This window comes from Peromyscus leucopus, chromosome 17 (assembly GCF_004664715.2).
Source record: "Peromyscus leucopus breed LL Stock chromosome 17, UCI_PerLeu_2.1, whole genome shotgun sequence".
In the NCBI taxonomy this organism is placed as follows: domain Eukaryota; kingdom Metazoa; phylum Chordata; class Mammalia; order Rodentia; family Cricetidae; genus Peromyscus; species Peromyscus leucopus.
In genome coordinates, this window is record NC_051077.1 from 38,846,641 (window position 1) to 38,861,377 (window position 14,737).

The 14,737-nt window shown below is 36.6% G+C and overlaps 1 protein-coding gene across 1 annotated transcript in view; it reads right to left on the bottom strand.

Annotated features, from left to right (window-relative positions):
- The window catches only part of Wdr17 (WD repeat domain 17), a 124,895-nt gene that overhangs the window by 86,019 nt on the left and 24,139 nt on the right, over positions 1-14,737 (bottom strand). The window contains 6 exon segments of the mRNA XM_037211745.1: positions 6,093-6,180; positions 7,230-7,281; positions 7,284-7,414; positions 8,228-8,408; positions 11,312-11,434; positions 13,291-13,542. Of these exon segments, the coding sequence (XP_037067640.1) occupies positions 6,093-6,180; positions 7,230-7,281; positions 7,284-7,414; positions 8,228-8,408; positions 11,312-11,434; positions 13,291-13,542 (827 nt within the window).

A 14,737-nucleotide genomic window follows, 5' to 3' on the forward strand; every position in this document is an offset into this window, starting at 1 on the left:
GAGCACCATAAAGCGTTCGTAGGTCACCAAGGAGTTATAAGAGAGACCTGAAAGAACAGCACACACAGACAACACACACACAACATGTTGGGTCACCCACACACACACAAACACACAAGAGCTACATATCACACACAGACTCTCTACACACACACAACACACAGCAGTGGCACAGTAGGTGAGCCTCCCCGGTGGTCGTTGTCTGGTGATTGAGGTCAGAATTATTATACACGACAGAATCATACCTACGAAAGAATTGGCACACACATGAATCACTCACTAACCACGCACACACACACACAACCACACCAACACACAACGTGCCGACTCAACACCAGTGCAGTGAGTGAGGACGAAACCTGTTTATAAGCATGAAATGATACCATACAAGTCTACCTCAACATAACTACTGAATTACCATATATCCATTTAGATACAAATTATGGAGTGATAACCTGGATGTGCAGGTGATAGCCTACGTTCTTGTTCGGAGAAACGATATTCTTATTATAGAAAGAATATAATTTTATGTGCGTGTCAAAGGATGATATATTAATCATGGGTATGAGATTGTTCAGAAGCTTGATATGCTTTAGGTGCTTAAATGAGTTGGTAATTTTGATTGCTTGCATTTCATAGATTCATATGTTCCAGTATATCTGCTTTTGCCAAGATCCAAATCTTACGTTACAAGTATTTGTCGCCTGATTATATTCAGTGAATGCAACTGTAAATTCAGAGCATCCTTCATGAGGAAAAGTCAGCCTTTATAATTTGTATACAGGTAAATAATCTCTTGATTAACCTATTGTCTATCTAGTGGTGCAATCCGAAGGTCGTCATTCGATTCCCTTGGAGATACCAAGAAGCTGTTCGCAGATCCGTGGGAGAGTATGCTGAATCCTGGCTGTGATAGTGCGAGTTTGGGCCTGTCAAGACTACGTAAGGGGCCTGCACTGGAGATGGGTGATGAGTCTTGATGATGTGTTCGCGTTCTGAGGTAGGGTAATAAATATCCTGGAAGAGTGCAGGTGGTCAAAGTTAATTGAGGATATTTAGATTAAGAGTGAAATGCTTAAGCATGTCTTGCGATCGAGTTTAGAAGTATCGGACGGTCCCATGGATCATAATTACTCTTGTGAGCAGATAAGAGTTGCACTCATCCGGTGACTTGATGACAGTGTATGCTTGTGTTTGACTTTGGTTCTTTGTGGTTCTTGTACCAGTTGTAATTCTGCACTGAGAGACAGAGGCAGGGTGAAAAGCTATAAGAACCTTGGTCGAGTACAGGAGCGATACTCTATATGGTAAGGGTCAATTTTCCCAACCCTGCAATGACAACTCTCAGAATATGACTTCATTCCTTATGTACGGGAGTAGCATTGAGCTTAAAACAAGGTAATTGTTTTCTGTAGGGGTTTTTACTTGGAAATTCAATTTTTTCCTGGGGCTTGTCAGAATTAAGAAAGCATGTATGTCTGAAGCATAGTGAAATTAGCTCCGCAGGAGGGCCTTTTACCTCACGGTCATATTCCTGTTTTCAACAGCTTCCATCTTTTTATAAATAGTGGAATCTGTAAGTCTGGGAGTATTTTATATTACTTAGTGTCTCTTAAATTTTCTGGGAAATTGAGTTCCCATAAGGCAGTTCTTTCAGTTCAGTGTTTTCATTTAGAAGGCAAAGTCTGTGCCAGGCATGGTGGCGTATACTTGTAATCCCAGACCTGGGAGGTGGAGGCAGGATGATCAGGAGTTCAAGATCATCCTCAGCTACATAGGGAGTTGACAGCCAGCCTAAGCCTTAAGAGGCCCTGTCTCAACAAAACAAACTCCATATTTGGTTCATTTTGTATTTTGAAATGCTTTTGCATGGCATGTTCTTTAATATGATATATCACACCAATAGAGCATGTGCCTATGTGGGGATTTAAATAAAACTTACAATGATACATTGTGACAAACAGAATAAACAACTGAGATGATCCAAGGCATCCTTTCTATACAGATTCACTTCCTACCGTCAGATATAGTGCTTACCAGAAACCATCCCACTGCAGGTTGCTATTCGTTTAGAATCTTTGTGACTCCAGGCAATGTAGAATATTACATTCTTCCCATGCTTAAAAAAATATAAAACAGTTATCAGTAAAAATTAATTATCCATTTAAAAAATTACTTATTTCTAGAATCATTTTTATTAGTAACTTATTCTAGGTGATAGTAGCATAGATATTAATGTCAATGGCAGAAATCTGAATATGCATATGCTTATACAACAGACAAATTTTTATTTGTATGTGTGTGTATGATGTGTGTATGTTTATGTATGTGCATATGTGTGAAATAACAGGGGTACACTTGTCATGGCATGCATGTGGAATTTAGAAGACAACCTTAATTATCAGTCTCTACCTTCCACATTTTTTATAAAATTATTTCTTTTTGTTCACAGCTGCATATATCAGAGTAGTGGACCCTCACATCTCAGGAATTATCCTATACTGTTTCCACAAACTACCTTGTACAAACACAGGGATTCCAGCACATACACTACTGCGTTTTAGGTAGTTCTGAAGATTCAGACTCAACTTCTCCACTTCTGTGGCCAGCAGTTTACCCACTTAGATTCTCCCCAGTGTTAGGTTCAAAGTGGGTCCCAAACAGTAGTGCTGCTGACAATGTCCTGAATGACAGTGGAGACTCCGCTCGTCGGCTGGACTCTGACTGGGTAAATAGGACTGCTACTTAAAGTCAGCGCTCCTCAGCAATCTTGTAAAGTGGGGTTTCAGTCTGTCAAAGAGAAGCATTACTTCCCTTAGCTGCCTCTGCAGCCAACTACTCCTGCGATGAGAACCAGTTCCCTCTTAACTCAAGCAAGGCCCCAACAGATCAAAGTCTACAGCTGGCTCATGGCTGTTGTTTTCTCCCACCCTCACTACTCTGACTCCTAGGCTGGTCAGCTTACAGGCTCCCTCCTCCCACAACCTGTCTTTTAAAAACTGCAAGGCTCTTCCTGCTTTATTATTATTATTATTATTATTATTATTATTATTATTATTATTATTTTATATACTCTCTTTGTCTTCTGGAAGACAGCCTGACAGTTTGAATTCCCAATAAACCTTTTCTTTCTACTCATGGAGGGGCCAAGTTCAGTGGTTTCACCAGACCCTCACTTACACTCAGAACCTGAATACAAATTTTAAGAATATATAAAGGGCAGCCACGCTTAAAAACAGATTTAGTAGTCATAAATTAGGCTCTAGTTTTGTTGGACACAAGGTTAAAAGTTGAAGTTGGCTTCTTCGGCCATCCATAAAATTTAAAATGTACGTGTCTGTCTGTCCCTGTGAAGTCCAGTATCCAGTTGCTGATATACACCTTACTGCATTCAAACACAGGCTACCACAACTAATGTATAATGTCAGCAAGTTTTTTCACTCATTTTGCTCTAGTTTCAAAGGTTTATTTTCATTAAGATATTTGAAAATTTTCCAGGATGGAGAAGCCCTAAGAGGTGTAGTTCTAGCTCACGTGAGGAGAACTTTAAAAACACACAAATCTAGTAAGCTGGGAAATGCCTGTCAAAAACTGTGTGATGAGAAAATAAAAGGTAGAACTAACCCATTCTCAGATTTTAATCAAACTTTCTCTATTTTATGAATTGCTGAAATCATGGCTGTTATTAGAGTAAAGCCAGGAATTTATAACCTCCATTTTAAGGCTGATTTATAAGAAACATTGCCTCAAATTGTTAAGACAATTTACAGTGTTTTTATTTCTTTGAAGGGACATAGAAGGTAAATTTATACAAGTGAATTAAAAATAGGATTAGTCTCTTTATATTTGTAAAGTGCACATACACTTTAAAAAACATTGTAAGATTATGAATTTTGTTTTGACTTCACTCAGTAGAGGTTCTTTTGACTCTTCTAATTAGATACTTTAGATATCAGAAATCTCTAATGTCATTAAGGATAGATACCTCTTTCATACACAGCAACTTCCAAAATCAAGATCTCAGACTTTGAGATCTTTGATCTCGGGTTAGAATAATGGGATCTCATGGCCAGGTGCCAGGCCGAGCTCTAGGAGTCCAGTTTATGAGAGAGAGGAAGGATTCTATGAGCAAGGACATTGAGATCATGATGGGAAAACATACAGAGATGGTCAGCTAAACTAGTGGAAATCCATGAACTGTGGACCAATAGCTGTGGATCCCCTATGGGACTGGACTCGGCCCTCTAGATATGCAAGACAGTTGTTTAGCTTGAACTGTTCGGGGGCCCCCCAGGCAGGGAGATCAGGATCTGTCCCTGGTGCATGAGGAGGCTTTTTGGAGCCTAATGTCTAAGATGTGACACTTGAGCAGCCTTGGTGCAGGGGACAGGGGCTTGGACCTGCCCCAACTGAATGTACCAGGCTCTGCTGACTCCCCATGGGAGACCTTGACTTGGAGGAGGTGGGAATGGGGAAGTGACTGGGGGGAAGGCTGGAGAGGTTGGACAAGGGGGATTGTGACTGGTATATAAGATGAATAGAAAATTTTCTTAATTTTTAAAAAAGGAAAAAAAGAATGGGATCTTGAGTATCTCTGGCTTGGTGGATATATGAATTCTATCTAAATTGCTCAAAGATCCTAAGATTTCTATCTTTCCAGGGCTTTCTGGAAAGAAGAAAGACATACCAATGCTCTACTTAAGAGTCATTTAAACAGACTGTTGATTATCTATACAGGAAAACACCTTTAGGAAATCTATCTGTTTTATTCACTTTAAGAAGACATAAAGCTACTTAAGCAGGTGAGTAGACACAAGACCTTCAGGAAGCTTAAAGGAAGGCTATAGAAAGGTCTGGTTACATTGTGATCTATAGTTTTGTCTTACTGGCTGTAATCTCTCGAGTGTACCAGGAAACATCCTATGATTTCATTTAAAAAAAATCCTGAGATCCCTTTGAACAATGTCACTTCAAAAGTCATCACAAGCATCCATATGGTTGTTGTTAGACATGTAGACATGATATTCTCTTACAAAAAACCCTTACCCATGTTATGGTGCATATCATATTTTGCCTAAATATATGTCTCTTTCTCCCTAAATGACCACACTTAAATCTATGTTGAAATCATACACACATACACACAGAGAAATTTCATCTGCTTCAACTGACTGACAGCAGATTATCTGTGCAGAGATACCTCATCATGGAGCTTTGTTTCTCAATCCTACTAAGAGATAGTTATAGGGCTTGTCGTGCAATAACAGAATTTGAAAGAAGATCAAAGCAATGGTAGAATCTACTTCATCATGTTGTATGTGAAGAATAGGTTCATGACAATAAAACGAGTCTATAGTCAGAGATATTGCTAACAGAACTGGGTATTATAGTGAAGCTATTTCTTCAGTCCAGCCATTGCCATCAGAAGCCATTGTTATATTGATTTACCTTGACTCATATGCCTGGAAACAAAATAAGTACAATTCAGTGATGGTCAGGTCTACACTAATGTTAATAAGGCTGTTAATACTCCTCTAGAAGAAGGACTAAGTCACTACTCACTCTGCCTTAGAGGTTACTGGAGTATACACAAGGGGGAAGATGGACTGTAGAAGGGTCTTTGGTGACATTTCTACAAGGTGGACCACATTAGAGGAAGGAGCTTCCCAGTGATGTTCTGTTTTTGAATAATACTTGCTTTTTACATAACCACAATAAATCCAAAGGTTCACAAAGCTGACTTGAATGGAATTCTGTTTTGGATGTTTGAGCAGAAAATTCTTCGTGATTTTATAGAAAATGTTATAACACTAGGTAATACTTTAGGATTTCTGAGTTTAGTCTTCTATCTTATTATTGCTTAGATTTTGCGAAAGCATAACTTAAAATTCTTGGAATCTATGATGCAATTTGAGATGAATTTTTCTAATTCAGTTGTAATTATTAAATTCATCCTGGATTATCAGTAGTTCCTTGCAGTGTCTTCTAATTGGGAAAATATAGATACATTGTATTGTTACACATTAAGACGAAACATTTACATAATATGCAGTAAGACATAATGCAATTTGACAGCAATAAGTTCATCTTACCTCATTGAATCGCTGTATCATTTTGCCCTTTTGAACATCCCAAATAAAGCACCATTTTGGAAGTCGCACAGCAATGCAATCTGAATCACTTAGAACACAATTGGTTGGAGATGATACATTTAGTATTTTCTACAAATGTGATTCTCTTTAAAATGCAATTTTGAAAAGGAAGACTTGAAATTTATTTAAGAATTGTAGCTGATACTTAATTTATTTTTTATTTGTGTGGGAAGGAGCATGTGCATGCCTTTGGAACTTAGAGGAAGATCTGCAGGAACTGGTTCTCCAGCTGCAATCCAGGTACAGGGGATTAAACGCAGGTCACTGGGCTTGGCAATAATCTCTGTTACCCACAGAGCATTGTACTGGACACATATTTGATATATTTATAATGGAATTTCAAAATATAATTATATAACTGTTATCAGTGCATCAACTATGAAAGAGAACAAAGCAATGAATATATTAGCTATATAACTTCAATAGTTACATGATCAATTTATTTAGTCTATAGCTCCTACTAAATTTTTTAGAGCAAATCTCTGATAACATTTGAGATCAATAAATAATTCAGCATAGAAGTTGAAAGACAGGGATGGCTCTGTTATCAAACCAAGTAGTATAGACACCATCCCCAGGTTATCAGTAACTCCCAAGTATTATAATGAATGCATAATGTGTTACTACTCATATTTCTGGCTGTTTAGTAATATTTTAATGATTATGAAAGTATTTTTGGAAGCTGATCAAATAAAAAAAATTCAGTTGAAAACACAAATAATACTTCTTTTTAAAAATGAAAATACACAAAAATTTTCAGGAAAAGTTTTATCATGCAAATCCATTAATCTTTAAAGGCATAGCTCTACAAATAGAGCCAAAATTAGATAATATTCAAATCATCTAGATTTACTGAAGGTTTTCTATGTGGCTGTTATCTTAATAGCCCAGGAATCAAAGTTCTTTGCAGGTGAGCTATGCTATAAAAAGCCTTACATCTCACAGAAGCTGAACTGACAAAAAAAAGTTGCTATTAATTTGCCTCTACAGCCATTTGGAACAAGATTAAACCTGGATGAAGAAGATAATTTGAATAAGATTTAGGAAAGTCATTGATTTCATTCTGGGTTTTAATACAAGGAAGTCTTACCTGGAGCCCATGAAAGAGCAAAAATGACCCCCTCGTTACAGGAGAAGTATACACTGCTGTTAAGGTGTTTACATCCCAGACTTTTATAGTGCCATCAAATGAAGCTGTTGCTAAGAGATTTGGATCATCAGGTTTGAATTTGCAGTCAAATATAGTTTCCACATGGCCTAGAATTCATTATTTTTTTTTAAAAAAAATCATATTATGGAGGAACTCCTTATTAATAAAGCATAACACATAAAATTTATACATGTACAGTGATAAGAACAGACATAAGGTGATAACTTTCATTACTTGTACTTAATTTTTTTTCTGCTGCTGTGCTTTCAAATTTCAGTTTCGGAAACCTGAAAACTCACATTGAAAAGTAAAATATTTCTTGTTTCCTTTGTGCCAAAAGGAAAGGATATGTGAGAGAGGAAAACATTATAGAACTTTCCTTAACTTTAAAGCCTTGTTTGGAAGGTTTTGATGCCTAGTGAGGCAGCAACCATATGCAGACCTTCCAAATGCTAAGTGATGCCAGATCAACCTGTTAGTATTATTCAGAAGTGGTAGAAATTTTAGGAGGTACGGCCTCATGAACAGATGGAGGTCTTGGGGGCCCTGTTCTAACAGGGTGTGTCTCTGCATTTCTCCACTCTTATCTCTGCTTCCTGGCTTCCAAGAGAGGAGCACACTCCAATCATTTTTCTTCCAATAATATACTGCTGTCCACTCTTTGCTTCTTTCTCTTCTGTGGAGCTAGGGATTAAATTGGGTCTCAAATATAAGACAAACCCTGTACCAATCAGCCACACCCACAGCTTTCTGTTGTTGTTACCCTGTGTTATTATCTAAAATGTTTCAACAGCAAAACAGCAGTATATTATTACCTACAAAATAATGTTTAGCAATATTAACATGCAAGTATATATAAATATCACAAATTTATACAAAATAAGCATTGCACTTAATAGAAGCAATAACCGGAGGACGTACCAATTCCCTAAGAAAATCCCACTTCTTGGCTCCCATGTCATAAAGCCCAACTCCACCATCCAAGAAACAGCACACAACATGACCAGGAGGAAGAGAAAATGCTTGATTTTGTGTCAAATTTGGGGGTGGAACTGCTTCACTTGTTGAGGAGGTATAATGATTTTTATTTGGAGACTGAGCTGAAACTAAAATATGAAGGGAAAATAGCAATCACTTTCTCTAGAATAAAATCACAGGACTTAACTTATACTTCAACTTTCTGTTTTGTTCTAAATTCATAATCTATATCAGTGAGCCCAATTTCTACTTCCTTAGAATCACCAAAAATGTGGAAATAGGAGTATAGATCTTGATTATAATAAAGAAGTTAATACAAGTACAGATAAACCAGTATGACTGAAAATTAGTCAAGAATCTTAGCCTTTTACAAAAGTGTAGCTTGTTGTCTCCATAAATTAAAATATAACATTATTAGTTTTAAAAACAGTCTCCTTTCAAAATACTACCATAGGAGGCAAGAAGACAGCTCAGCCGTTAAGAAAGCTTGCTGTACAGTCATGAGTATGAAGGTTAGAGTTCAAGTACCTATGTAACAAATGAGTTACATACATGAGTGTCCCACAAACATCTGAAGCTCCATCTCCAGTGGATCCAATGCCCTTTTCTACCTCAACACACACAAGCAGGCATACACACATGTGCACATATACTCCACAATTACATGGAGAGACACACACAGGCACATAAAATAAATGAGTAGTACAACAACTTCATACCCAACCACCCACATAGGTGATGTTTTTCTGTCAATGTAAAAAACTTTATTTTCGAGTCAGTGTGAATTGCTTCTATTAACACCATTGTAAATTATTAGTACAAACCTATTAATTACACATTGAAATATGCATAAATACTTCATAGTATTTTGTATTCTGTTTAAAATATAAGAAAGTCTTGTTGAATTCATTATAGATATTGCTCATTTCTTTGAGCCTGAGAATGACAGGAAGTCCAAACCAGAATAGATAATAATAAAAGAGGCATTTGAGAATAATCAGTTTAGTTCAATGACATATAGTATGGGTAAAAGTTAATATCCATAACCATCGCTTGATATTTTAATTATTTGACATCATGAGTGGTCTTGACAAACTTTATGCATCAATCTGCTTGGAATTCTTGTTGTTTAGAATTAAATGTCTTTATTTTTTTAAACTGCATTTCATAATGGTTCTTAGTTTGTGATATTGTGTTTAATGCAAACTAGGAAAAATAAGCTTGGAAGTCTACCTAACAACAGAATATTTGAAAGATATTACTCAAAAATGACAATATTAGTATGTGCTTCTTTAAATTTTCTGGCTTTTAATAGACACGGACACCTTTGTCATCAGGAAAATATGAAAGAAAATGATTATGAGGTCTAAATCTTTCCAAGATATGAAAATTCATAATGACAAAACAAAGTAAAGCATACAGAAAAAGAACATAGAAGCAATGTACAATATTCTAGCTAGTCTCTCACTCAGCATTCTGATTCTTCTAAACCCAGGTTCAAATCCTTGAAAAGCTGGGACTCTACAGATTGATTTAAGTTTACAAAAGTGATTGAGGTTCACATTAGTCGCTTCTAACTATTTATCAATGCCCTCTGAATTAGAAAAAAAACATTAATTTTAATAGCCATTGTTAGTTATTTATATTTGTATGAGGAAAAATAGGCTTGGGTAAGGAGGAAATGACTATCCTAGATAAATGTACGTGCACCCGCATGTGTGTGTCTGTGCCTGAGTGTACACTACATGTGTGCAGGTGCCTGTGGAGGCCAGACAAAGGTGTGCTGGAGTTACATGTAGTGTGAGCTGCTTGATGTGAGTGCTGGGAACTAAACTCAAGTCCTCTGAAAGAACAGAAAGCTCTCTTTTAACCACTGAGCCCCAATCATAAGTTATTCTTTTAATCAAGAGCCCCATTATTGGCTATACAATACCCAGTGGGGATCCATAGAAATATATACATGTAGCCAACACTGAATGAACTCAGCAGATTGTATTTATATTGGTTCTTTTTTGTATATCTGTAACAGCAATGGCTAAAGGAGTCTGTGAATTTGGGGGGATCAGACATCAGAGGGGGAGGGTAAATTATTTAATTATATTTTAATTGGAGAAAAAAGTTCCTTAGCCCATAGTTTCTGCAGTCACAATATGGACACACTACCACCTATGCAGAATGATATGATAGACCTCACAGAAAGTCAATTCTATTCTTGCTTACTTTAATAAAAAGTCTAACTAAAAATTATTCAAAGTTCCAGATTGTTTATTTAGAACATGCATTTGACTATTTATCTTGCATTAGAAAATCAGCAAATAACCAGAAAATAATGTGCAAAAACAAAAGAGCAGAGGTGACTCAAAATTCTATAAATTCAGTGACAACTCATATCCAAAATGAAACCCAGATTTCTAAGTCTTGTAATTTGAACACTGAGATTACTTTAACATTTTTTTGCTATAAACTTTGTAGCTTGTAAATGAGGTATACTTAAGACATAAACTATACCTGCTGTGCCAATTTTATTTAATCCCATCATTCTTAATAATTCTCATCAATATCATTGTTTCACCTCCCTCACAGCAACAATTTAAGATTATCTGAATGTTATCATTCAGTGGCATTTTGCAAATGTAGGTTGGCTCTAAATAATTTTATATTAGGAATACTAATTATTCTGTGGGTTTATGGTTCCTTCAGTATGCATATTATCAAGGCTAATTCTTTTTTGTTTGTTTGTTTGTTTGTTTGTTTGTTTTTCGAGACAGAGTTTCTCTGTGTAGCTTTGGTGCCTGTCCTGGATCTCACTCTGTAGAACAGGTTGGCCTCAAACTAACAGAGATCTGCCTGGCTCTGCCTCCAAGTGAGTGCTGGGATTAAAGGCGTGTGCCACCACTGCCCGGCTCAAGGCTAATTCTTTAAAATGCTTTTTAGCAGTATAAAATATGTAATATATTTATATTGTGGTACCACTTTCTGTGCAGAAATATGATACTGTGTAGTATTAACAAAACTTTTATTTTTTACTTACATTTTTTCTTTGGAGGAGAATTAACGACATGTAAGCAGTGAAATCCCGTTTTCTTTAATTTAAAATTATCGATAGGTGTTGTTCTTGAAACATTCCAAATACGTAAAACACCCACTTGAGAATCTAGTCAGATCATCAGAAATGCAAATGTCAACACATTTGTTGGACACTAAAATACTCAGTTATAGAAGTAACAACAAAGACCTCCAGAGGCAATCACTGACATCATTTAAATATTAATGATGCAATCAAAGAAATGGCTGATATCCTGCTCCAGTTTTATATTTGGGGCATGTTTATTTTTTATTCCATTACACTCTGTCACTGCGATAGAAACTGTCTTCCCTAAAAGCTGTCCACCGTGAAGGTCATTATACAGTATGATCACAATCAGTCTCCTTGGACAACACTCATTCTAGGAAATGGTCAGGCAAAGAAAGTTATCCACGTCTAACACTAAGCTATCTCTTTATATTGAAATGTCTATCAACTGCTCATTATCTGCTTTCAGACAAATAAATCAAACATGCTTGAAAATCAATTAGAAAATTGCTCCCTCTTCCAAATCTCTCCTCAATAGCTTGCATTTGAGAATAGTCTGTCCGTGCCTCAAACAATCACACATAATATTACCTTATTACCCAGTAGTTTTACCAATGTTTTTAAGTTAACAGAATTATAAGTTCACATAACAGTTCTACACTGATGCTCATAATAACAGTGTTAGTCATAATCACCTAAAGTGTGAACAGTATAAATAGCGACCACTGACAACATCTATAATAGGATAGTATTTATGACAGGATGGAGTGGCAAAACTGGTTTATGCTGCAACACAGATGAATCTTCAAAATACGGTGCTAAGCGAAAGGAGTGAATACAAAAGGCCACATTTGAAATGATTGCCTAAAATGCCCCAGATAGGCAAACTCGAAGACGGGAAGTAGATTATCTGTTTATATGCACGTGTGCTTTTCAGGGTGGGGAGAGGAACAGTGATACTTGGTTATTAGTGGATACAGGTTTTGTTGGGAAAAAAATAAATACTCTGGATTGAGGTAATGGTCATATAACCTTGAGAATAGACTAGAAACCACTGAACTGTGGTTAAAACAGATGAATTTTGTGGCATATGAAGTTTATCTTACTATTAATAAATATATATTTTTTTCTTACCTATTATTCATAAAATCCCATAAACTTATTTAAGGTTTACTAAGATATATAAACTAGGAATCCATCTATTTTTATTTAAATTAAAACTGCAAAAGTAAAACAAGTACAGAATCCCTCAAACTTTTGAGGTGAAAAATAATATTATTTTATGCCAAGTACATGTATATAAATGTACATGGAATAAATGTAACTCTCATGGGATGGTTGACTATCTTCTCTCTGTCCCCTCTCTTTCCCTCTCCCCCCACTTCTTTCTCTTTCTCTGAGCCTTATTAGACAGTAAAAGTTGGATATTACTTGCTGTTGCTACTCCTAAACTCTTCTATCTTCTCAGATTTCATGAGGTACCTTGACAGCTTCTCTCAGACAGGGACTATACACTACTTTCATTTCTAAATTTGATTGAAGATACTTAACTATCTTAGCATATCTGGTGATGATCGGTTAAAATTAGTGAGGTTAATCAGGCTCCTATCAGGAAATTTGATTATTTTCCAATCAGTGCCTTCGATGTCCTCTATCCACACCTGGAATCCAACTGTTTGCTGCTTGTGCACATATAAACACAGGTACATGTGCATAGATATAATATATCACAGTGGATTTCTACATGCAGGAAGTATGATGCCTTAATTTCACTTTAATCATACCAGTGATGTACTATAAATTAGACACTTACAATATTAAATATTTGTGATGTTAGTTAACAATTTTTATGAAATCAACTAACAAAACACAATTGATCTAATTCAGTTCATGAACATTCATGGATTTGAAGCTTTCAGGAATACAGATACATTTACCTCCAGTTATGAACATGCCTGGAGCACTGGGAACCCAGGCTAAGCACTGCACAGACACTGCTGCACTGGGAAAAGTAAACGTTGTGATGCAATACAGTGATTCGGAATCCAGCAGGCGAATCCCATAATGCAAATTAGCCACCAGAAGATAGTCAGTGGATAGGGGGTCCCACTCCAGGGCTGTCACTGGATCCTCTTCATCTGTTCCTTCAAGAGACTCAGGTCTCAGAACGTGCTTCTGATGTTTACTACCTATCATAAAAAGGAACTTGTTTCAAAGAGCATCAGAGATCAGTGTTTCATTCATGTCTGTACTGTATGTTCCCAGTCTGTGAGACGCCTGAGAGCATGATCTGGCTTTCCTATATGGAAGGCCTGGCTGACATGTGCATGGGAGAACTGTTAGCCCCGATGATGCCAGTCAGGGTTAACTGTTTTATTTGGATACCCTTGAGTGCTTGAAGTATTCCTCATATTTAGTATGAAAAATCTAGAAGAAAAAGATTTGCTTGCCTCATAAGAAAAATAAAGTTTTACTTTCTCATGAAGACAGGGACAGGGAAGTAGTAGAGAATATCAGTAAAAATGTTTTTCCATAAGTAAAAACAGTAACTTCGGAGTTGGTTGCCTAGATCCACACTCAGGTTCTACACTAACTAGCTTTGCTCTCCTGAAGAAGCCACAGTCTTTGATGCCTAAGCGTCTCTGGTTTTATAATGGAGGACTCAAGATTTGTTCACAGAGATTTTGACAACATTACATGAGTAGTTCATTAAAGAGCTTATCACAGTAAGGATGTGTCATAAATAGCATTATCAGTATTTATGGTAATTCCTTTCTCATTCTTTATCATCAGTTGTCAAAATTCAAACCAGAGAATTAAAACAAGAAATCCAGAATAAATAAGTGAAATTAAATATACAAAGAATTATCAGAAATCATCTTAACTTTTGTAAATTAAATATATAGCTGGTATTGGGAAAAGACGTGTTGCTGAGGAACCACATGAGAACTCCTCTGGAGTCCCCTTATTCCCAAAAGATAGCCAATGAGTCAATTAAACATAGACAATGTAAATAGGAAAGAAATGCTTTGTAGTCTGAAGAATTATAAATTTTAGAGGATGTGCTTGTTTAAAAGTACATGATTATGGAGTGCAGGAAGACAGCTCAGTGCTTGCCTTGAAAGTATAAGGATCTGCATCCAATCCCCAGAGCCAGATAAAAATGATGGGCATGAACGTATATGGTTATAGTCCTAGCATTCTGGAATTGGAGACAAGCAGATTCCTGGAGCTTGCTGATCAGCCATTATTCTAGCTCTGTAGCCTTAAGTTTCTCTGGTCCCACCCGGCCTGATGTCTCATGTCTGTCTACCCCCTCAAACTCCCCAATGCCCCACCTCCCCCCGCACCTGTCCTGCAGCCGCTTATAAAATAATCACTTGG